We start from the raw sequence: 26071 nt of genomic DNA on the forward strand, positions 1-26071 counted from the left end.
CAAGCGAGACCTATTGGCAATGCCAATGCTTGTTTGTTTTGTGACTTTTTTAAATATTTGAATATAAAAAACTGTAATTTTTCTAAAAACGTAGGTTCTTAGTTTTTTTCATTAACTAGTGTATTGTTTTGGGTGGGGGTTGAGACTGGTGATGGGTTTCGATCCCACAGAACAGGCGGTATGGGGGAGCATAGTGGGGTACAGAAAATGAAAAAGCAGGAGAGGGGGAGATGAGAAAGGAGTGTAAAGGAGTAGGGTCTCGAGAGCGGAGGGTATAGGTGAGCGCGAGGAGGAAAAGTGGGGAGACAAGGTAGAGGAGGAGATGGGGCAGGCGAACAGAAAGCAGAAGAGGGTGGATGACATGGAGAGAGGAAAAAGGTGATTGGGGATTAGAAAGGGGAAGGGGTATAGCAGAGGAGAGAAAATGCAAGAAGAGGGGGAAGGTAGAGAGGATAGTAGAAGAGAGGAGGGAAGAGGAAGGAAAGGGTAGGTGAGAGAAAAGAGGTAAGGGCTGAGGAGACAAACGAGGGGGCGATGAAAGGATCTGAAGGGGCTTGTGAATACAGAAGAGGGACTGGAGGACGGAAAACTGAGGTAAGGAAAGAAGGAGAGAGGGTGAGAAGAAAAGAGAGGAGGGGTAACAATAAAAGGGGTTGAGTGAGGAGCGAGGTAAGTGGAGACGCAAGAAAGCACTGCAAGGAAGAAGTGAGCGGTAAAACACCAAACGTTAAACATGTTGGTAGGTGAAGGTAGTTCGAAGGTAGGGAAGGAGAGTGGAAGCAGGGAGAGAAAACCAAGGACGGAAGTAGGAAGGGGACACATGTGCCTGGAAAGGAGAAGGGAGCGAGGAAAGAAAGAAGAACCGGCTCCGAGAACGGACAGAAGGAAATTACAGGAGAGAAGATATAAGCGAAAGGTAGTAAATGCAGGCATGAATGTCGAGAGAAACCAAGTGAACGAAGCAAAACACGATAGTAAACTTGCAGGTCCCTGCTACCTCCAAGGCCCCAGACGTGCGCCGCCTGGGGGCACACCCAGTCCCCGCATAGGGCTCTCTACGGGGCTCCACATGACCCCCTGCACGGGGAGGATAGGTCGGGGGCGCTGAGACCTGCAGCCCCCTCCTGAAGAAGGGCAGGGTTAGACTGGCTCCTGCTAGAGTGCACCGAGCTCCTGCCTCAGGACTCAAGCTCTCAAGTCCTAGAGTGTGCCCCCAACAGTTTTTTTCCACCTCGACTGTTTGTCATCAAGAAGTTTAAAAGTGAACAGTCCACTCTTCAGAATAATTTATCGAGCTGAATGTATGAGGGCCCTGGAAGATTCAAATGCAGGCGCGCGCTCCGTGAACCTATCACCTGCCTGATAGGAGCTCCCACCCCGATGCCCGACGAGGATACAGGAGGGAAATAACAATTCATGAAAGCGAAGAAGTGGATGCAGGAAAGGAAGAAGCAGAGCGGGAGGGATGATAGGAGGGAGTCGGGGAAGTAAGGCTGAGAGCAAGCAAGCTAGGGAGTACGGATGGATGGGAGGGGACGACGGAAGAAAGAAAAAGAAACGCGGGAACCGAGGGAATAATGTTTGGAATAGGAAGGAAGGCTAGAAAGGGGACGGAAGACTTGAGGAATGGGAAAGAATTGAACGGAGAAGAAATTAAGGCTATAAACTGAGGGAGGGGAAGAATGAGTAGAGGAAGAGGAAGGGCCTCATTTAAAAACAAGCAAAAGCAAATGGAAGCAAATGGTGGGGGCCTGAAGTAGGAGGGGGTGCGAGGGATGAGGGAACACGGCCTGGGGGAAGCTGGCTGGGGAGAGAATGCAGAGCGCACGCTGGGTGAAGCCCTTTGATGTGCTGTGAGCGGCCGGGAATGAATGATTAGGGGAGGAGAAGTGGGAAACTGAAAGTACGGCCGGCCTGCGGCCGGCCATGAATAATTAGGGGAGGAGAAGCCCTGGCCGTGAATGCGCGTGCATGTTTGCTCACGTGGTTCACATGAACTGCATGAAAACGCCAGCAAAAAGCTGGTGGTTTCATGATGTTTTCGCCACTTGAATTCTCGCTCCGCTCGATGCGCATGCGCGCATCGATAGGTCGCGAGACCTAAAAAGTCAGTGGTGTTTCTTAGATATGATTTTACTGTACTGATAAAAGGTTTTAGAAAAAAATCCACATATTTAGCAATTGGCTCCAAGCAAGAGTCACACCCAGAGACGATAGGCCGTCCTGGGGGATCTCTTAAATTTTCGGGAGGAAATATAAAATCGGAGTTCTCTGGAATTTTTTTAATAAGTACTAACTTTCTTTGGGGCCCACAAACCCTTCTTCTCTCCCTAGCCTGATGATTTCAGCAACTGTCCCTTGTATTTCTTTCACAGGATCTTCCTGTAGCTTCCTGTACCAAACCTGATTTTCTACTTGAGAAAGTGCCTCAGCTATATATTTGTCCCTAGGCCAGAGGACTACCGCACCGCCTTTATCGGCCTGTTTTACCACAATTGTGGAATCATCTTTGAGACTTTTTAGCGCGGCTCTTTGGCCTTTACTGATATTCTGTTTAACATATTTTTTGCTCTTTTCTAGTTTGTTTATTGATGACAACATTATTTGTTCGAAGGCGTGGACCTGTTTGGGAATGTTCTGGCTTGGTACAAAGCTTGATCTATTTCGTAGACCCGTTGCCTCATTTTCTGGGCTTGATGATTGATTAGAAAAGAAGACCTTTAGTCTTATCTTTCGACAAAACTCAATCATTTCGAGTTTAGTTTTTGTGAAGTCGGTATGGTGACTGGGGACAAATTTGAGTCCAATGTTTAATACAGACTCTTCATCTTTCGTCAATATCTTGGGGGATAAGTTTACTACAGTGGATGGGCTCCCTACGATTTGTAGTAGTTCCTTCTTGTTCGCATCTCCCATGGTGTCTTGAACCTTGCTTTTGGTTGTGGGCCGTTCTCTAAAAAAGAGACCTGTTTTTTGTTGCTGTTACCTCGTGTGTCTGATCCAGATGAGTCGGACGATGAGGTCTCGGAGAAGGTTTTAAATCTGTACCGAGATCTACCCTGGTAATTATACAGGGCCCCTCTGGAGTCTGGCTATGTGTAATATTCAATACAAAATTGTGAACCACATGTGGACGATATTTAAGGGGGTCCAGTGTACATGTCCAGTCAACCATATACCACAAAAGGTACAATGTTCCCCAGGGGAAAAAAATAATAATAAAATGTGTGTGTTCGGAGAGGGAGAGCAAGGGCAGGGAACAGGGTGTTCCCTTGTAGGAACTAGAAGACCTCACACACCCAGTAAGCTAGATGTCATGCTTCATCATTGGTCTCCTGCTCCTCGTCAGACTGGCGCTGCAATGTCCGACGGGCGCCAAATAGACGCTCTTTGTTGGAGTTCTTTTGTTCCAGCCAATGGTTGAGTGCGTGTGAGGGGTCAAGTGGAGGTGTAGTCGTGAGGGAATAGTGATTTAAAAAAAGGTGGGTCAGTTCACAAGGACCTTTATTCACGTGGCTGACTCCCTTGATTAAAAAGGTAGGAGGGGAGATAGGGACTGTAAGGGGCACAGCGAACTACCTCAACCCTCTAATAAGGTCGACATGTTTCTTGCCCAACTGGCAATTCTTCAGGACCTAAGGTGCTCAGTACTACACGGTGAAAAAAACAGGAAAGGAAATAAAAGATACAACCTCTCTGGGTCAGTATGGGGGCAGGCCAGAAGGTCCTGCTCTAGCGGGATGACCTAGAAGAGATGTGTAGAAGTAAGCCAGACATTGATAGTGGCGTAATCACATCAACAATTGATCACCACAGCTCTCCAAAATACACACAAAAGAAATAGGAAACACAGTCACAGGGCATCTCTGAAGTATATGCCCATGATCACAACTATGCAATTTTAGCAGAATAAAAACACATAAATGGGATGAAGAAGTCATAAGGTATATAATGCAAGGGCTAATCCTTACCCAAGGAGTGTCCCTAATGGGCCCCGCAGTCTGTCCCGTGGGGCGGCACAATAAGGTACGATGTCTGAAAAAGAGAGAGACACACGCGCACCGGGTGCCAGCTTGAAATTGGGAAGGGGGCAGGGAGAGAGACATAGAAAGAAGGAAACATAACGTTGAGGAAGCCACTAAATTAGTGGTTAGTGCAACGATGTCTGGATACTGGGTGTCAAGGCATGCTCTTGATTAGTGCTCGCCCCTGCTTCCAGGGTGATCGCGAGCCAACCAAAACAAACCCCCCCCAAAGGTCTCCTGATTGGTTGGCCTCTAGTGCAACTCATGAAGTGCAAATAGGCGGACAATCAGGGAATGCAAGGTGGCCCGCCCAACATCAAACAAGGCAAAGACCATGTCGTTATCGCCCCATTAGGTTGACGAGGGGATGTGAGAAATGTTGCCAAACTCCCTCGCACTCCCCTATGGCTCGTCCTACCCCACCCATGGGGAGTCACTTACACAGAGAGCCAGCCGATCTCAGAGTGGGTGTTGCGAGGGCATGTCGATTCCTCGAGTAGACCTTTGAAGAGCGTGGTTGAGTACCACCAATGAGATGCAAAGAAGCCTGCATACCACACCGACCTTGCACTTCATAAACAGACACACTGCTTACCTCTAGTCAGTCCAGCCAGGGCTCGAAAACCTACCCACACGCGTCGTGCTCCAAAGGTAGCGCGGAACAGCTGGTCCCGGTTTCTCGATGCAACCGGAGTTATAAGCTGCCCGTACTTCCGCATAGAGGACTCTGCCGGTGGGCGTGGTTCCCGGCACTCATGTCTGCGCATGCGTAGAAACGGTGTATGCTTGTCGTCGGAGGCTGCTAGTGTCAGAAGGGTAAATGCGGCGGCCATTTTGAGAGGGGGTGGTGAACAGGACCCAAGTATCTCTCTACTCTCGTGCACGAGGACACTACGTCACATGATGCTGTCATTATAGTTATTATGCCCCAGTGCCTCTGCAAGACGTATATATGGGTTTTGAGGAGGTTATCTTGACACTGATGATCATAGTGTAGTGTGTAAACCTCACAAACAGGGTGCTGATCACGCATAAACAGACTGGATCAGCCTTAAACCCAACCAGGGATAGAGGACAGAATTTGGAAACTGCTAGTTGTCTAACAACGAAGTGAGGTAAAACCTACTAAAGCAGTTGGGGATCACCTAGACAGAGATGCCCAAGGGACGGAGTCATTTAGGCCCAGTGTATCTAACTGGAGGCGGTGTACCCATCGCTGTTCAATCCTGAACAGAGCTTGTTGTGTAATTGATGGGTGAGATTCGAGCACTAACCATTTGATGCTATCCGCATGGTGGCCATGTTGGACATAGTGTTCATAAAGTCTTGTATGTGTTCTAGAGCACCGGATGTTGCTCTTATGCTCCATGATCCTTATCTTAACCTGCCTCATAGTCATGCCGATGTAATTTTTTCCGCAAGGACAGATCAGCATGTAGATACATCTAAGGCTATTACAATTTGTGTGTTTATTCATGTGCCAGGTGAATGTATCTGACAGTTTAATTTCCTTGCATTGTACTGTCTGTGGACATACAACACAGCCCCCGCACTGATAGTGACCAACTACTGGTGGAAGCCTCCACAAGGTACTTTGGCCATAGGTCGTTTGTTTTTTAGGGCGTGTGTGAATCAGGGCATCTTTAAGGTTGGACGTGCGTTTGAAGGCAAAATGGGGACGTCGGATGTCTAAGCCCCCTGTGTTCAATAACCCCCAGTGTCTGTTCACAGTCTTTTTCATAAATGCTGAATTTTTAGTGAAGCAAGTCACGCAAGTGATCAGGTTATCAAACAGGGTGTTCCCTTGTAGGAACTAGAAGACCTCACACACCCAGTAAGCTAGATGTCATGCTTCATCATTGGTCTCCTGCTCCTCGTCAGACTGGCGCTGCAATGTCCGACGGGCGCCAAATAGGCGCTCTTTGTTGGAGTTCTTTTGTTCCAGCCAATGGTTGAGTGCGTGTGAGGAACACCCTGTTCCCTGCCCTTGCTCTCCCTCTCCGAACGCACACATTTTATTATTATTTTTTCCCCTGGGGAACTTTGTACCTTTTGTGGTATATGTGTGTAATATTCGTCTTTTAGGAAAGGATATGCCTTTTCTAGTGTGAATGACTTGGAATCCCTTTCATATTGTGCAGTCTTATTATTGATGGTAATGCCTTTAAATCATAACATTTCTTTCTCTATTTTCTCTAAGAGAGCTTTAGCATCTGGGACTACCTCGCTGTTCTTAATAGCTTGGGTTAGGTCCTCTATTTCTTGAAGTTCTTTTACGTAAAGTCTTTGTGCTGTTTCTATTGTGTGTACCATTAAATCACGGCTACACTTTGTATTTATACAGCTAAATCCTTTTCTATACTCTACGTCCTCTGTGAATATCACTGGTGTATTTTTTACTTGGAGCCCCCAGGGGTTCGTACCTCCTACTAAGTGCTTTAGAAGGAAGTGCCCATGGAGCTCAGTTCTAATATGTTTCTTGCTCAATCTAATCAGTTGATCTGACTATTTTCCTGTTGAGCAGAAGCGCTTAATGCGACATTTGAAAATGGGGAAGAAGCTATTAGGTTCTGTATATGGCTCTCAGTGAACGATAGAGTGTCTTTCTCAGCCATTCCTAGAAAGGACTCACAGCCCCCCCGTTCAATCTATTAGCAAAACTCGACTAAGTTGGGTCCCCTTAGAACTCTTGCGGGTGTTCACCCGCTCAAGACTTTGTTAAATTAAGGAGTTAGGTCCTGGGACATGCAGTTGGTTGGACCTTCGAAATCTCAACTATACACAAAGTTACCAACTACACATTTCTTTTTTACCTCAAAATTGAGCAGAACAAACTAATATCAATTAAGTTTGTAAGGTACCCTTTATTCATACCTTTTTATTTTGTTACTTTTAGTTATTTTCATTTTTATCAATATCTAAGAAAAACACTGTACACTTTAACACACAAATACAATACAAATCAACATACATACAATACAATTCCACAATACATATAAATACAATATACAATTTATATCCAATTTTCATCAGCAAACATAAATTATGCGAGGTGTTATTTAATGACAACAGGGCTACATCACGTTGCACTGAATATTCCATCAACAACAAGCTAATGTGAAGAAAGAAATTCTAAGAACAAGGGTTTCAAAGGACCACAAATAAATTCATTGGTCTACTGGACATTCAAAGTCAGTCTCTTTTAAATATGCCGACGCGTTTTGAACCCTATGACATCAGTTTTCGGGTTCTCTTCAGGGCTCTGCCTTTTGTGTTTGTCTGTGAAATATACATAAAAACAACTTCGTTTTAGTTCTCTATCCTTCCTAGTAGTTCTCCCTTGATTTGTTTATTGACGCTGAAATTTACCTGTTCTCCAACTTTTGCCGGTCCACTGGGTCACTTAGTTTATAGTCATTCTTCTAACATGCTACCTACAATACAAGTGGGAAATATCATCACTATTTGTAGGGGCGATTAGCCAAGGAGCCGAAATGCTCAAGTCCCTCCTAGACATACCTGCACGTGTCATCGGTTTAATGTAGACACTTCTTTCTAATTTATTCTTTCAGGCTCGCACCTTGGTCGTTATCAATTTATGGCCGTACAATCCTGCAAGCCACAAAAAATATTTTCAGTCTCTTATCACCATAATGTTCCTCTCGCATTCACGCGAAAAAAGGCATACCTGTTTAATCTGTGTACGTAATTGCCGCTGTGTACTTCGCGCTCTTTATCTAGTATAAAAACCAGATTCCGCAGCTTCCTCCACGTGGGGCCATTGTATTTTTCAATTCCAATAGGCAAACAAGGTATTTTTTTTTTTTAAACGAGAGTATAATTTTTAAATTTATGAGTAGCCTCATGCATTTCTGAGGTGCTATTATAGCATATCAGTGTTACGATACACCTGTCAGACAATAGTGTATTTCACGATTGTTATTAATTTCACGCGCTGCAATTATCTGAGCAGTACGTTCTGGAAGTTCACTTTGGACCATTTTACTTCTCTTGCCCGATTTTTTTAAACATGTTCAATTATTTATATTTTTACATACTTTTTTTTTTTTTTGCAGAGATTTATATAGCGCGAACTAGACCCGAACCGAATCAGGTATCAGAGCGCTTTACATATTTTTCCAGTTACGTTACATTTTACGTTTCCAGTTACTTTCATTTTAGGCACGGGGAGATTAAGTGATTTGCCCAGAATCACAGGAGGTTTTGGCGTCGTTACCGAGACTCGAACCCAGATCCCCAGGTCCGAGGTCGAGCGCCTTAGCCGTTAGGCCAACTCCTCTCCCCTACTTGAACCCCCAATTATTTTGCGTGGTGTCATTTACGCAATTTCATCAGGATAAGTCCACTATTTCCATATTATAGAATTAAGGGTGAGGAACCCCCCCTGATTTTCCACCAGTTGTGCATTTTTGATCTACTTTTCGGGCGTTATTGACGTGGCTTTCTGTCCGAAACCACAGTCCTTCAGCATCGCCTACGTGACCTGGCTATATATATGCTGTTATTGTTCACCTCATTGGCCTTGAAAAAGTCTGTGTACTTATTCATAGTACGGACGAAACACGTGTCGGCTGTCGTTTTACCATTTGGAAAAGCACCTTTAAGAATCAATAAAAGGAAAATATGATACAAAATATGAACTCTATCCATCTATTTGTCCTGCACACCATGAGATTTTGTTGACTTTGTTTGGATTTATTGTTGCTCAGACTTATACTGCACAAGTCTAGTATATATTTTCATTGTAGGATTGTGCTCTCCTGACCAATTTTGCCTATTTGTATGTATGTTGATTTGTATTGTATTTGTGTGTTAAAGTGTACATTGTTTTTCTTAGATATTGATAAAAATGAAAATAACTAAAAATAACAAAATAAAAAGGTATGAATAAAGGGTACCTTACAAACTTAATTGATATTAGCTTGTTCTGCTCAATTTTGAGGTAAAAAAGAAATGTGTAGTTGGTAACTTTGTGTATAGTTGAGATTTCGAAGGTCCAACCAACTGCATGTCCCAGGACCTAACTCCTTAATTTAACAAAACCCAAGAAACAGTGACACTGGAAAAGAATGTTGCAAGACACAAAAGTGAACAAGCTAATTTCTCAATGTAATCTGTCCTTGCCTCCTCCTATGGTCATGTCCAACGTTCACAAATTCACTGAACACTACCCCAACTCCATGCTGAAAGTCCTCAATGCAATTGCTCCGCTACAACTGAAAAGAAAATCCAACAAATATTCCAACCTGTGGTTCAATGACAGTTTAAACTGAACAACAATCACAGACATATCACAGACATCCCCACTCTGGCAAAACTCCTTGAGAAATGTGTTCAGGTACAACTGTGTAACCACATTGAGGAATTCCAACTGCTGGATCAATTCCAATCTGGCTTTCGTCAGGGTCACAGCACCGAAACTGCCATCACAGAGACAGTTGACAACGCTCTTACAATGCTTAACCAGAATGAATCCTGGCTTTTAATATTACTCAATTGCTCATAAGCTTTTGGCGCCGTCAAACATGATAACCTCCTGAACCTTTTGGAACATAGGATAGGGTTCTCTGGCTCAGTTCTAAAACGGTTTGCCTCTTTTCTCCATAACAGAACTCAAAGAGTTAAAATCAATCAAACCCTCTCCAATCCCAGTTCTTGCACTCTGGGGTCCCCCAAGGGGCATCTCTCTCCCCCACTCTGTTCAACCTATTCATTGAACCGCTTACTGAAATCCTCAAAGCATCCAACATACACTACCACATGTATGCGGGGGACACTCAGTTATACATGAAAATCTCTTCACCGGACAATATCAAGACTCTCAACGGAACCCTGCACAAAAATCCCAAAACTGGTTAACTTTTAACCATCTCAAACTGAACACCCTATAAACGGAATTCCTCCTTATCTCTTCTCCCAAGCAAGCACTCATAGTGGAGAAATGTATGAAAAATCTATCCCCTCTCAACTGCACACCACATATCATAGATTCTACGAGATCTCTTGGAATAGTGCTGCTGTGCTGCATAAGAAATTAAACATGCAAGCGCACATCAGCGCATCTACCAAAAAAGCGAACCTTCCATTGAGCATCCTTAGGAAACTAAAACCCTTCCTTCCCCCTGATGACTTAAAATCTGCTGTGCAATCACTAGTTATCTCTCGACTCGATTATGGCAGTAAAACCCTCTGTGGGCAACCAAGGTACAGGCTGGCTCCTCTCAGGGCCTCACCGAACGCTGCTGCAAGAATCATCAGAGGCTCCAAGAAATCCAACCACATTTCCCTGATTTTAAAATCTCTAAATTGGCTACCATTCAAGGAAAGGATACAACTAAAACTTGCCTGTATAGCACACACAATCGATTCAGAAAAGGGGGTGGTGATGAACAGAGTGTCTGAATTAAGCAGACCACTCTTACCCAGTCCAAAGATCAGGGCTTGATCCATCACCGTTATTTAGCTCACTGCCCCATCCCAGCTCAGAAGCTGGCTATATGCAAATTAGTCTGTCCCTGGCCCAGTGCATCATGGGAACAGGGCAGACCAAACTACCAAGCCAATTCTTCACCAGAAAGGAGACAAGCTACCGGGGACCGGTTTCTGGCATTTCAGCCTCGTCGGCCCGGCTTGCTTGAATCCTGATGGAGCAATGAGCAAGGGACTCATGTCTGAGTATACCCTGCCACACCTATAGTGGCCAAAAACGATTCAGAAAAGGGGGTGGTGATGAACAGAGTGTCTGAATTAAGCAGACCACTCTTACCCAGTCCAAAGATCAGGGCTTGATCCATCACCGTTATTTAGCTCACTGCCCCATCCCAGCTCAGAACCTGGCTATATGCAAATTAGTCTGTCCCTGGCCCAGTGCATCATGGGAACAGGGCAGACAAAACTACCAAGCCAATTCTTCACCAGAAAGGAGACAAGCTACCGGGGACCGGTATCTGGCATTTCAGCCTCGTCGGCCCACTTGCTTGAATCCTGATGGAGCAGTGAGCAAGGGACTCATGTCTGAGTATACCCTGCCACACCTATAGTGGCCAAAAACGATTCAGAAAAGGGGGTGGTGATGAACAGAGTGTCTGAATTAAGCAGGCCACTCTTACCCAGTCCAAAGATCAGGGCTTGATCCATCACCGTTATTTAGCTCACTGCCCCATCCCAGCTCAGAACCTGGCTATATGCAAATTAGTCTGTCCCTGGCCCAGTGCATCATGGGAACAGGGCAGACCAAACTACCAAGCCAATTCTTCACCAGAAAGGAGACAAGCTACCGGGGACCGGTTTCTGGCATTTCAGCCTCGTCGGCCCGGCTTGCTTGAATCCTGATGGAGCAGTGAGCAAGGGACTCATGTCTGAGTATACCCTGCCACACCTATAGTGGCCAAAAACGATTCAGAAAAGGGGGTGGTGATGAACAGAGTGTCTGAATTAAGCAGACCACTCTTACCCAGTCCAAAGATCAGGGCTTGATCCATCACCGTTATTTAGCTCACTGCCCCATCCCAGCTCAGAAGCTGGCTATATGCAAATTAGTCTGTCCCTGGCCCAGTGCATCATGGGAACAGGGCAGACCAAACTACCAAGCCAATTCTTCACCAGAAAGGAGACAAGCTACCGGGGACCGGTTTCTGGCATTTCAGCCTCGTCGGCCCACTTGCTTGAATCCTGATGGAGCAGTGAGCAAGGGACTCATGTCTGAGTATACCCTGCCACACATATAGTGGCCAAAAACGATTCAGAAAAGGGGGTGGTGATGAACAGAGTGTCTGAATTAAGCAGACCACTCTTACCCAGTCCAAAGATCAGGGCTTGATCCAACACCGTTATTTAGCTCACTGCCCCATCCCAGCTCAGAACCTGGCTATATGCAAATGAGTCTGTCCCTGGCCCAGTGCATCATGGGAACAGGGCAGACCAAACTACCAAGCCAATTCTTCACCAGAAAGGAGACAAGCTACCGGGGACCGGTTTCTGGCATTTCAGCCTCGTCGGCCCGGCTTGCTTGAATCCTGATGGAGCAATGAGCAAGGGACTCATGTCTGAGTATACCCTGCCACACCTATAGTGGCCAAAAACGATTCAGAAAAGGGGGTGGTGATGAACAGAGTGTCTGAATTAAGCAGACCACTCTTACCCAGTCCAAAGATCAGGGCTTGCTCCATCACCGTTATTTAGCTCACTGCCCCATCCCAGCTCAGAACCTGGCTATATGCAAATCAGTCTGTCCCTGGCCCAGTGCATCATGGGAACAGGGCAGACCAAACTACCAAGCCAATTCTTCACCAGAAAGGAGACAAGTTACCGGGGACCGGTTTCTGGCATTTCAGCCTCGTCGGCCCGGCTTGCTTGAATCCTGATGGAGCAGTGAGCAAGGGACTCATGTCTGAGTATACCCTGCCACACCTATAGTGGCCAAAAACGATTCAGAAAAGGGGGTGGTGATGAACAGAGTGTCTGAATTAAGCAGACCACTCTTACCCAGTCCAAAGATCAGGGCTTGATCCATCACCGTTATTTAGCTCACTGCCCCATCCCAGCTCAGAACCTGGCTATATGCAAATTAGTCTGTCCCTGGCCCAGTGCATCATGGGAACAGGGCAGACCAAACTACCAAGCCAATTCTTCACCAGAAAGGAGACAAGCTACCGGGGACCGGTTTCTGGCATTTCAGCCTCGTCGGCCCGGCTTGCTTGAATCCTGATGGAGCAATGAGCAAGGGACTCATGTCTGAGTATACCCTGCCACACCTATAGTGGCCAAAAACGATTCAGAAAAGGGGGTGGTGATGAACAGAGTGTCTGAATTAAGCAGACCACTCTTACCCAGTCCAAAGATCAGGGCTTGATCCATCACCGTTATTTAGCTCACTGCCCCATCCCAGCTCAGAACCTGGCTATATGCAAATTAGTCTGTCCCTTACCCAGTGCATCATGGGAACAGGGCAGACCAAACTACCAAGCCAATTCTTCACCAGAAAGGAGACAAGTTACCGGGGACCGGTTTCTGGCATTTCAGCCTCGTCGGCCCGGCTTGCTTGAATCCTGATGGAGCAGTGAGCAAGGCACTCATGTCTGAGTATACCCTGCCACACCTATAGTGGCCAAAAACGATTCAGAAAAGGGGGTGGTGATGAACAGAGTGTCTGAATTAAGCAGACCACTCTTACCCAGTCCAAAGATCAGGGCTTGATCCATCACCGTTATTTAGCTCACTGCCCCATCCCAGCTCAGAACCTGGCTATATGCAAATTAGTCTGTCCCTGGCCCAGTGCATCATGGGAACAGGGCAGACCAAACTACCAAGCCAATTCTTCACCAGAAAGGAGACAAGCTACCGGGGACCGGTTTCTGGCATTTCAGCCTCGTCGGCCCGGCTTGCTTGAATCCTGATGGAGCAGTGAGCAAGGGACTCATGTCTGAGTATACCCTGCCACACCTATAGTGGCCAAAAACGATTCAGAAAAGGGGGTGGTGATGAACAGAGTGTCTGAATTAAGCAGACCACTCTTACCCAGTCCAAAGATCAGGGCTTGATCCATCACCGTTATTTAGCTCACTGCCCCATCCCAGCTCAGAACCTGGTTATATGCAAATTAGTCTGTCCCTGGCCCAGTGCATCATGGGAACAGGGCAGACCAAACTACCAAGCCAATTCTTCACCAGAAAGGAGACAAGCTACCAGGGACCGGTTTCTGGCATTTCAGCCTCGTCGGCCCGGCTTGCTTGAATCCTGATGGAGCAGTGAGCAAGCGACTCATGTCTGAGTATACCCTGCCACACCTATAGTGGCCAAAAACGATTCAGAAAAGGGGGTGGTGATGAACAGAGTGTCTGAATTAAGCAGACCACTCTTACCCAGTCCAAAGATCAGGGCTTGATCCATCACCGTTATTTAGCTCACTGCCCCATCCCAGCTCAGAACCTGGCTATATGCAAATTAGTCTGTCCCTGGCCCAGTGCATCATGGGAACAGGGCAGACAAAACTACCAAGCCAATTCTTCACCAGAAAGGAGACAAGCTACCGGGGACCGGTTTCTGGCATTTCAGCCTCGTCGGCCCGGCTTGCTTGAATCCTGAAGGAGCAGTGAGCAAGGGACTCATGTCTGAGTATACCCTGCCACACCTATAGTGGCCAAAAACGATTCAGAAAAGGGGGTGGTGATGAACAGAGTGTCTGAATTAGGCAGACCACTCTTACCCAGTCCAAAGATCAGGGCTTGATCCATCACCGTTATTTAGCTCACTGCCCCATCCCAGCTCAGAACCTGGCTACATGCAAATTAGTCTGTCCCTGGCCCAGTGCATCATGGGAACAGGGCAGACCAAACTACCAAGCCAATTCTTCACCAGAAAGGAGACAAGCTACCGGGGACCGGTTTCTGGCATTTCAGCCTCGTCGGCCCGGCTTGCTTGAATCCTGATGGAGCAGTGAGCAAGGGACTCATGTCTGAGTATACCCTGCCACACCTATAGTGGCCAAAAACGATTCAAAAAAGGGGGTGGTGATGAACAGAGTGTCTGAATTAAGCAGACCACTCTTACCCAGTCCAAAGATCAGGGCTTGATCCATCACCGTTATTTAGCTCACTGCCCCATCCCAGCTCAGAACCTGGCTATATGCAAATTAGTCTGTCCCTGGCCCAGTGCATCATGGGAACAGGGCAGACCAAACTACCAAGCCAATTCTTCATCAGAAAGGAGACAAGCTACCGGGGACCGGTTTCTGGCATTTCAGCCTCGTCGGCCCGGCTTGCTTGAATCCTGATGGAGCAGTGAGCAAGGGACTCATGTCTGAGTATACCCTGCCACACCTATAGTGGCCAAAAACGATTCAGAAAAGGGGGTGGTGATGAACAGAGTGTCTGAATTAAGCAGACCACTCTTACCCAGTCCAAAGATCAGGGCTTGATCCATCACCGTTATTTAGCTCACTGCCCCATCCCAGCTCAGAACCTGGCTATATGCAAATTAGTCTGTCCCTGGCCCAGTGCATCATGGGAACAGGGCAGACCAAACTACCAAGCCAATTCTTCACCAGAAAGGAGACAAGCTACCGGGGACCGGTTTCTGGCATTTCAGCCTCGTCGGCCCGGCTTGCTTGAATCCTGATGGAGCAGTGAGCGAGGGCAAGCGTGGAAGGGTATACTCAGATGTGAGTCCCTTGCTCATTGCACCATCAGGATTCAAGCAAGCCGGGCCGACGACGCCTGAAATGGCAGAAACCGGTCCCCGGAAGCTTGTTTCCTTCCCAGTACAAGAATTGGCTTGGTAGTTTGGTTTGCCCTGTTCCCATCATGCACTGGGACAGGAACAGACTAATTTGCATATAGCCAAGTTCTGAGCTGGGATGGTGCAGTGAGCTAAAAAACGGTGATGGATCAAGCCCTGATCTTTGGACTGGGTAAGAGTGGTCTGCTTAATTCAGGCACTCTGTTCATCACCACCCCCTTTTCTGAATCACGTATAGCACACAAAGCACTTCATTTAAACACTCCTCTGTACCTTGCAAATAAGCCAGTCTATTCGGGATGTACCCTCTCCTCTAGGAGTTCCAGCACCTTGTTGTTGAAACCAAACAAGTTTAAAAAAAATGAAAACCTATAATCGAACCTATGTCGCCCCGAGAATTTGGAACTCCCTACCTACGGGAAAGACTAATTCCATCCACAGAGTCCTTCAAAAGGGAAGTGAAAGCTCTACTTATGAGTACTTCTCTGGGCTAAAAGTTCAGTCTCGACCACCCTGTCTGGACCGTTGCCTCGGCCTACCTATTGTATATTGGAATGTCAGGGCTCTGATATCCTTCATTATTTTGTAAATACGTTCCTGTTACTAGTGTTGTATATTACTGTTACTGTATATTACTCCTGCTTTGCCTCTATTGTTGCCCTGTTTGTCTGTCGCCCTGCTTCTGTAAAGCGCTCTAATACAAAACTTTTTAAATAAAATAAATTACATTTAGAAGGTGGGTTCATTCCAGATATTTCGCTTATTACATGAACTTAACTGCTTTTCTCTTTAAGGTGTCACTAGTGATGTCACACGATGCACTAATATGTGACACATAAATGCACTCGTCTGGTTACGTACTGTATATAGTACTGAACAGTGACTGGCTTAACAGCCATTGCGACACAATATGGAGTACTGCGGGCTGGGTACAGTAAGGAGGAATGACAGTATTTAATAAAGATAATGTGCTGCTTTCTCTTCCAGTACCATAGGAGGTACATATGGCCTCAGCGGAGCATGGAGGGAGGGGAAGCCCCACTCTAATCTGGCTTCGGGAGCAGCCTAGTCTGAAATGGGGAGTCTGGGTTTTACCCCTCCAAGCTCTACTCAGTCTCAGCCGAGAGCGTGATGAGGTGTCTCCCCCGCGCCCATCTGTTAAACGGCCATTCCCGGGTCGCCCCTCCCCCGCCCCATGGCAGAATGAGGCGGAGGCAAGGGGACTGCTTGGGGCTCTCCCCTCTTAAGGTGGCGGGCACCCGCAGGAGGCTGTCAAAGGCGCGCATCCGCTACATAGTATCAACCAGGGGGAGGAGGAATCCCAGAGAGTTTCCCTCGACAAATGACAGGCGGATGGTCTGGGCCAATCAGGCGAAGTGTAGCGTCAGGGTAGGAGAGGCGTCGGGTTGTTGACCGACACAGGCTAGGCTGTGCAAGATAGGTTTGGTTGCGTGGCGAAGGCGCGAGCCCGTGTGTATGACGGTGTGCGCGTGCCGCACAGAAGGCAGCGTCCGCAGCCCGCGCGAGCGCAGCCAGACAGCTCCATCTTAGGAGGCAGAGCCTGCCGCGCGCTGTGGCTGCCACTGGGACCAGGACTGTCACCCTGCGCGTGCCAGCCCGGCACAGGATCTAGGAACCACCGCCTAACTTGCAACGCTGAGACGCCGGAGACAAACTGTTTGCTGCCCTTACCTCCCTCCCCTCACCACTGCCTGACCCACCGTGCACAGGGAGCTCGGGGGGCAGAGCCCGCACTTGTCTTATTACAGGGCCATGGACACCAAGATCATCCCTTCGGATCGCTTAGTGAAAGGTGAGTGCCATCGTGTGCTATTTCATGGCTGCTGCTGGAAGGCGAGGGTTGTTGCTGTTCTTCCAAGCTAGTGGTGGGGGCGGTGTTCGGCTGGCTCCAGTGTGTCCGCACGTTAGGTATGCTGCTCGTGTGTTGGCGTCGCAGCCCCTCTTTGGAAGAGGTAGGAAGCTGCAGTGGGGGTTCTCTAGACTCATGCATTTGGTTCCTTATGCATGCATCCCTTGTTTAGGGTGCGCTATTCCCTGTGATGCAGGGCCCCTTCTGCTGCTTGCGCAGATGCTACGGCTGTGCAGGGGATGAGCCGCCCGGTGCGGTAATCCTTCTCATCGCCCCGGCTCCACATCATTGTCATCCTGCAAACCTTATGCAGCTCTTGGTACACTTAAAGCATCCACAACACCACATTGCAGCCTGCTATCAGACGCACCTTCTGCACACCCCGCCGTTCACCAATACACCACCTGCACGGAGACCTCTTCCCCCTTGTAATGCCACCCACACACCGGCACTCCCCTCCTCCTTCGTAGTGATTCCGCCTCCCGCTCCTCCCAGCAGTGCTCGTGCAGTAGCCCCCCCCCGCTTACAGTGTGAGATCTCGGATAGCCACATCCCCCTTGTGTCCATGTGACCCTTCCCCACCTCTAGCCAGGGCATCCCTGCGCACACGCTCCCCCGCACCCTGCTGAGCTGGCACTGGGAGACCATCAGTGTAGAAGGCAGGTTGCCCCAGGGATCACACCGCCCAGAAAGCCTAGGGGCCAACCTGGCCTAAAATCCATCATCGCGATCAGATGAAATTTGACTCATCCCTCCTCATTCGCTGTTAAAGAATGCCTGTAGTCTGGATCGCCACCTATTTTAATAAGCATAGCACTTTAGAGCCATCTTGCAATAGAATGTTTAAAGTATCCCTCTGTCCAGTTACACTATTCGTCCATTGGATCCGCCCAGGTGCTGGCGATGTCGGTGTGCGTTGTTTGAATTATGTCTTTTGCACACGGACACATTCGGTAATCCATGCATTATCTGTTGGCTGTGCAGTGCACCTGCGTGCAACGCTGCCACCATTCGTATTAAACATATTCATGTGTCAAAATGCAACCCGAAGCTGCCGCTGCATTCTACGGAGAAAAACCTCTTTATTGTACTCTGTTCTTATATCATCATTGCCATGTTGTCACTGACTGTGTGTACACCTCCCTGCAAACTGTTGTCCCTTGGCACAGATAACAGACTAGATACATCTGTGCAATGGGTCAGAACAGCTCCGCACTTCCACCCTTCAGTCTGCCTGTGTTGCCGCTTATAAAAGGCCATCGCGAAGCCTCGCATAACCCGTCTCCGCTGCTTTCCTCGCACTTTCGATCCTGCTTTCCACCATTTTGCTGTCATCCCAGCTTCCTTCCCCGTGCGGAGGCTCGTGCCTTGCGCATTCCCTCTGTGGAGAAGTCACTGTTTCTCATTAGTTTCCAATGAAGCGCCAGGCATCGCGGGCTCGCCCCCTCCCTGGAGGAGGTGGGCTTGGATGTGACATGAGGGATTCCCCATCCTAATGAGAGGCACTGAGCTATGTCTGCAATGCAGCTGTTACTCCTGGGTGAGACGCTGGCTCTGCTGTCTGAGGCCAAGCGGCGTGGAGACTTCCAGGTCCCTCCGCGCGGAGCCCCGCCACGCCGGCCACACCACCGCTCCAGGGCCACCGGACACAGGGGCCAGACCACTGCTCTGGGGCCACTGAACACAGGGGATTTACCCCTCTCCACCTCAGCGGTGCCGGGCCAGTCTGCTTATACTGACGCTAAAACAATTCATATTTAAGGTGAACAGTAATCACGCATACAGTTTGGGAGATGGGGGGAGGATATTGGTACCCAGAGTCATTTCGATATTTTAAGGCCTTGTGCCCCCAACACGACCACAAAAGTCAGTAAGAACCAATTTAGCTATTGCCTCCTACACGTGGCTTGTTCACGATTAGAATATTTCCGGAAAAGACACTAAAGAGATTTCCTCCGCACAGGCATTTTTGTTGGCACAATTCTTCACTGTTCACACTATTCATCACTCGCCAAAGTGTCACAGTGTGAACCCCCAACGTTATGGTCTGTATTTGGATTAACCAATCATGCCTTCGATTATTTCTTTTGGTTTTCTGGAGGCCCATTTCGAAATAACATAAAACGTGTTCACATATCTGAGAAAAAAGACATTTTGCACACAAAAAAAATATTCATGTCGAGGTTGTCTGCCTTATTAAAGTACGTGAAAGAATCAGAAAATGGCGTTCTTCTCCAAAGGGTATTCGAAGTAAAAACAAACCCCCCTTTTTAAGCTTGGTTATAAAATTGTGGAATCTCAAAACGAAACCAGATAACCGATGGACAGTCTACACCGTTGGCCCCCAGCTAAAATTTATTCCATAGTGAAAGCTCACGGGGTATGCTGGCGTCGTGCTATGTTGTGATTTATGTCTGCTCAGCGCCGAGCACAGCGGCGGCCTCTGATATACATCACTGTCCGACCTTCTGCAAAGTGCACGTTACCTCCGTACGGTGCCCTCACCGGTTGGCCGGATATGTATGTGGTGATTTTTTGCGGCATTACTGTTGTCAGCGTGCAGCTAGCGAAGCAGCGCAGGCTCGATTTTTGCTTCCATAGGCATGCGATGCATTTCAAAACAATATAAATTGACTCGGTATGGCACTTGTGGAGGCAGCAGTGTGGCTGTTACCTAGCAACGTCGTAGATTAGCCACTGTGGCTCTCTGTACAGAGAAGGAATTTCTCTGCTTGTAGCAACATTTGAATGAGAAGAAACCCATTTTAATGTAGCCTAGTCCGGTGATGACTGTCTAATTGCAGAAAAAGACGGATTTTACATTTTGGTTGGAGCCACGCTGTTCCCTTTTACTTCCCAATTAAATATTTCTCAGTACTTGATGCCCGGGCGTGTTCTTTTCGCGTGGGGTGGGAGGGTGCGGGGGTCTATATGTATAAAATGGCATTTATGTGTGGCGATGGCCTGTCCTATAGCTGCCCGACACTTGGGGCGATGGCCTGTCCTATAGCTGCCCGACACTGTCGGGATTTGTGGAGTGTTTTAAGCCCGGAGTCGAGGAATAGGAAATGAAAGCTGAACGCCCGTTGCTGCTGGCAGAAGCGGCACTACAGAATGGATCTGTCGTGATGATCATTCTCCTGCCTCAAAAGTATTGATGAACTAGTTAAAGCGTTTGGCTTTAAACTAGATACGTTAAATTGTGACCGAACTGATCAGACATAATTGACCAATTAGGTAGTGTTTCCATTAATATTAACCCTTCCATCGTGTTGTAGGTAGGTGGGCGTGGGAGATGCATTTTCCAACCGCACCTATGTCAGCCATTTGCAAAGGGCCCTTACCATTAGGAATGTAAACACTGGCACAGATCAGTGACTTTAGGGCAGTGCTACAACAAGGATGCTGGGGATTGGAAAAGGCAGGTCTTAAGGATTTGTGGGCTGCCCTCTGCTCTTACATCGGATGGGAAGTTGTTATAGGGCAAATATATAAAGTGTTAATTTTCAAGACCAAAGTTCTCGAGATGTTTGATGTACAGTGACCCTTTAAATGCATCTTAATCTTATGAAGAAAACAAATACTAGACGGACTAAACATGACATGGTAGAACTAGATATGGAGTACGTTATCTTAGAAGTCAGTGAATCTGGGAACCTGTGTAACATATCTTGGGGATGCTAGTTATGCCTATATGCTGATTTGCCCCACTTGTTATGCAACTGCCTTTTCGTTTCTTTTGAAAATGTGCCCTTTTACTGTATACCCAAGAAAGTACTGAGCAGTGGATGGACTAAAGGGGTAGGACTGTTCCCAATCACAACAGTTCATTCAGCAAATGACTTGGACTGCAGAGGGAGACTTCCTGAATTGAAGGTTTAAAACTCAACCATCAGTCAGTTTATGAACACAATCAAGACATGTTCTTATCTCCTCCGTTTGCAGTGCAGGTTGATAAGTAAGCATGAGGCCCAAGCACTTAATTTTCCCAGAACTGCTGCGCTAGGATGTACACTTAATTTGCAGAACAGTTAACCTGTTATTTTCAGGTCCGTTCTTTCCATTTACCCTCTTCATCAGAGTTTGACGCTATATGTATTTGAGCCTTATGAAGTGTTAATCTAGCTTCCAGGAAATAGTGGATTGCGCAAAAATAGAAGTGCAAGTCATGCTGGAGGAGCTTACTGAAGCAGAAAAGTTGGTTCTATGGGATTTTGTTTCTGAATGTTGTTGCTGTTGGTTCTCTAATGATGGCACCAAGGAAGGAGAGTGAACTTCAGAAGATATTTAACGACGAGGAGAACTGTGAGCATGTTAACCCCATATTAGTCTTTGATATGTTTTGATGGTCAACATGGGGGTTTTGTTTTTTGTGTTTTAAGTGTTAAAATACCAAACCACTTAATGAAGCAGCCAACATGCAGGTTGCAGTTAAGAATCCTGGCTGAGCTGAGACAACCTTTCATATATTTGAGATTGATAACATAAGTACAGTTAAATTGGTTGATATCCTCTTGTTGATAGCGCTGCCAAACACCCAAAATGCAATATCGACTCTGTGCTGGAAAAAAAAGTAATATTACAAGTAACTGGTGGCTGCTTTGATTGGCTAGATCTGGCTGGTAGGCGTGTCTGGTAATCACTACGCCTCCTTAAAGGAGTGGTAGCGGTAGGGCCAGATTGAAGACCGCAGTGGTTTACAGAAGGTCAGATTGCTGTGGCAGAAGGCTGCGTGGAAACAATGTATTTTTTTTTCTCTCGTAGACATGTTAACATTGTTGCAATACTCGCTTGAGGGCATGTGCAACACATTATGAGCATGTATCCATCCATTTATGAGCTACAGCATTACGATATTTGCAATCCTTCCTCGAACGCTTAATTTACAGGTCCTTAATGTGAAGACAGTACTAAGAGGTAGTCTGTTTGCTTACTTAAAATATGAAGAAAAATAAGATGTTTTTGCATATTTGACACTTTGCATGTTAGTTATGCTAGAACGCATTGAACAGATGGAATGTACATTTGTATTACAGTAATTGCTTAACGGTACTTCATGAAGCCCTAATTACTGATTGTTTTTGGTCACTGTGTAAGATAACTGTGCAGAGGGGCGTTTTAAGCATTAGGACGCACTGTACAGGTGACAGAGCGATACTGTTGAATTCGTTTCTAGAAAAACCTAATCCACAGCGAGTTAGTGTGCAGTTAATGGAGTGTGGTAACTCTGCTCCTGTGACCGCTGTCGGAGAGATCGTTGGAAGAAGGGAGGTTGAAGCTTGCAGCCAGGCTGAGAGGAGGAGGGCCAGTCACCAGAGCTCCATGATGATCAACACCAGTATTAACTCACTAGGATTCCATCAACACTTCAGAGTTATCCTGGGGTCCTCTCGCTGGCGTTTTGGAAAGGTCCTTCCCAAATACTACTTTTTCCAAAGAGACAGATGAGTGGTAAACTCTCACATAACAGTAACACAGTGGAGTGAAGTTTCAAAGAGCTTGTACAAGGCACACACTACAAGGAGTTGTATAGGCCCACCTCCTGTGCTCACTAGGCTTGCAAGTGAATAGCTTAAGAATGCACAAGTTTTCCAGGTCAAGGAATAATAATTGTTAGTTAGGTAGTCAGCATAAAAGAGTCAACGGCCAGAGACGTGGACTGAAGGAAGAGGGTAGAAGCCATTAGCGCATTACATGTTATAACACATGGCCTTGCTAATTAGGCTGCAGAACTTGGAACATGTGTTTTGTTATTACGAATGTTCCACCTATTGCTTCAGTTAAGTAACACCAGTGAATGTTTTAGTAAAATCAGATGTTGAATGTCATCGACTAGAAATATGCAGTGGGAAGTCTCCAAACATGGATCGTGAACAGTTATTTAAGTCTCTGTACGGGTGAGCACAGATTCTTTGGATGGGAAAGTATTCAACAACATATTGCTTCTGAGATTGGTAACCTAATTGGAGGAGTAGAAATAGTTTTATAATTGGAATATTTGAGTGGTAAGCCTTTTTGCAACATTGTTTTGGATAAGGCGTCAGGCCTCCTAACCTAATTTTGTGAGTGAGCCTGACCAGCATTGGTTTTGTTAGATCCATTATGTATAAAAAGATGATTTTTCCATTAGGAGCGGCAGATGGGTGAAAGCTGGAAACACAACTTCCATTTGTAAAACACACGTTCACCCAAGGGTATTTTAGTGCTGAATAACAGATGTTTATTGTTGCCCAACTCAATGGTGCTCAGTTTATCGACCTCAGAAGGACGAAAGGCTGAGTGGACCCACCGGGATTTGAACATGTGACCATAAAGTTGAACAAAGGTCCCTACAGTGGGTGCAATAGTCCACTATGCCACCAGATCCGGAAAGGATTGGTGTAGTAGGGAATGGACGTTGAAAGCCATCTACCTCATTGAACTTGCAAACAAAGTGCTCTATTTGGATTTAGGAACACAAAATCTTGCTTTGACAGCTTCTCCGACCTGACACAGGAAACTCATGGTTAGCAGTTTAGAAATTTGCTAAACAGCTGTTAAGGAAAATAGAAGGCAATTAGGCGTGTGACATTTTGTGCTCTACATAGTAGTAGTATTTTAAAAATCATTTCCACTTAGGCGCTTCATTAGGTGTGTACGTTGTACCAATGTTATATTTTTTCCACCGGTACATAGTTATTTTTTTTACGACAGAGCACTACCGTCTAGCATGTACAGTGATGTAAAAAATAATTTACACCTTTTTTATGGTCTATAGTTTTACATAGAGAAATATCGGACATTCATGTAATCCTCGTGATGAATGGCATGTTCCGCTTCATCTTTTAGTATACAGCCAACAGTCAGAAGACTTGTATTAAAAGTAAATGCACCCTTACTGCTGCCATATCAGTAAAGAAGGTCATTAGAAGTAGGTGCTGCTAAACTAGTACATATAATTGCTAGATCTGCAGTACCTGCTACCACCTTTATATAAAATCAGAAACTATCAGGTTCGTTTCGAGCTTTCAGGTTTGTGGTAACACATCATGCCTTCCCAAAAGATATCAAACGCCAAGCTGGTTGGTGTCCCATAAAACTCAAAATGATCATGCTGAATGAATGTTTGCTTCTAGAGATCATAAAGAATCCTAAATCCATGCTACATCCAGGGATCTACTGTGATCTGTTAATATGGCAAACATTTAGAGTTCATGATTCTATTATTGGTTAGAGGCTGAACAAGTAGTTTTAGTTTAGTTTAGTTTATTTGATTAGCACAGTTAATTAAAACCATTGCTATAAAATATCAGCATTAGCACAATTATCACATTAGAAAACGAAACCGGAAAAACACTCTGTCAAGATTAAAAAGTCTATACATATAAAAACAGTCTTATAGTTTATCAGTGTTTTCGTACTACTGATCTAAACCAAAAATAATTTAGATTGAGACGGGAAGTGCTAACCCAGGGGACACAAGAAGTCTGTGATAAGTTTTTGGGAGGGAGGGAGAGGAAGCTCTGGGGCCAAAGAGGGTGAAAGGCGATAGTCCAGGAGTCTCACGAACTTTCCAATCCTTGCGAGTGCTTGAATGTCTGAGGAGGTAAAACACAGGGCCGATGGCTCCCAGCATGACCTAATGCCCCTTTTTAGAAATACGGGTTTTAGGAGTATTCTTCTAGGGGCATCCATGGCAGAGCAACAACACAAAAGATGCAGCCATGATTCGGTGTGGTAGGTGCACAGTCTACAGGCCCCACCCTCCTTTGAGGTAGCCCATCTGTAAAAGGCCGTAGAACAAAGGCCTAGAAGGCGCATGAACATTATGTTCTTCCGAGCCACTACATTCAGATATTCAGGGGGAGCAGGACTGTAGGTGTGTTTAAAGCCTGGAGGTCCATCCGATGGGAGATTAATTTCACCTGCTTGTTGATAACTTTTTTCCAGACTGAGTATGGAATAGTGTCTGACGTTAGCAGTGAATTGTCAATCTCTAGCGATTTTATGGCCTTTGTGATCTGACGATTCCATGGATTTCCAGGGCTGGCGAAGACTTCTTTTAGCTGCAATTTTAAGGTGGTGTCTGCAGCTTTTAATGACCTTAAAAATTATTTCAAAGTGTCTGCTTCGCAATAGATGGACTGTCTTTGTAGGCCCAGCTCCGGACGTAGTCTTGCCCTCTGAATGAATTTCGGAAGATGAAAGATTTTTTTATAGATGGAAACTTGGGCGTGGTCAAGACTAGCGGAGCATGCACCAGGGAAGGCCTGATGCCCATAGTTTAAGGCGGGGAGTAGTGTAGCTTTGATCACCTTCAGAATGGGTTCTGCGGAAGGGCTGCTCAGGGACTGGTTCAGTCGGGTCAGGGAGTATGTTATTGCACCTGCTCTTTTTTTCAAGGCAGCTAAGTGAGCTGTTGGTCTAGAATTCTCGCAGAACCAGACTCCCAAATAATTATATTTTGAAGTTGAGTTGATCTTTGCAGGCCCAATGTGCCACCTTAGACTTCTCTTGTTCTTGCAGCTGCCGAATATCAACACCTTGGTCTTTTCCTGATTGATTTTTAGGGCATTGTTGTATGTATGGAGCATGCTTAGCGCTCGTTGGAGCCCCAATTTTGCCTGGTCCATTATAACAATGTCATCAGCATATTGTAGAATATGCAGATTCCTTTTAGCAGGGCCCAGTTTTGGCGGGATAAGATTACTTTTCTCCAGAAATATTCCCAGGTCAGCAGTATAAAGGTTGAACAAAAGAGGGGCAAGAACACAGCCTTGCTTCAACCCATCTTCGATGGCAATTTTTCTGGAGACAGTCTTTGGGCCAATTTTGATTCAGACCCAGGTGTTCTTGTGAAAGCAGATAAGGGCACCTAGCAGGCTCTGTGGGATCCCCCATTTGTACAGTTTCCTCCATAGGATGTTGCGAGACACTTTGT

General features: G+C 46.3%; 1 protein-coding gene across 3 annotated transcripts in view; it reads left to right on the forward strand.

Moving 5' to 3' along the window:
* Positions 1-16711: 16711 nt before the first annotated feature.
* Positions 16712-26071, forward strand: part of PPP3CA (protein phosphatase 3 catalytic subunit alpha) — a 665570-nt gene continuing 656210 nt past the window's right edge. For all 3 annotated transcript variants that reach the window (XM_078676076.1, XM_078676079.1, XM_078676081.1), the window contains exon 1: positions 16712-17094. In XM_078676076.1, the coding sequence (XP_078532202.1) occupies positions 17055-17094 (40 nt within the window). In that variant the 5' untranslated portion in view covers positions 16712-17054. The remainder of the gene's footprint in view (positions 17095-26071) is intronic.

This window comes from Lissotriton helveticus, chromosome 2_1, assembly GCF_964261635.1.
Source record: "Lissotriton helveticus chromosome 2_1, aLisHel1.1, whole genome shotgun sequence".
Lineage (NCBI taxonomy): Eukaryota > Metazoa > Chordata > Amphibia > Caudata > Salamandridae > Lissotriton > Lissotriton helveticus.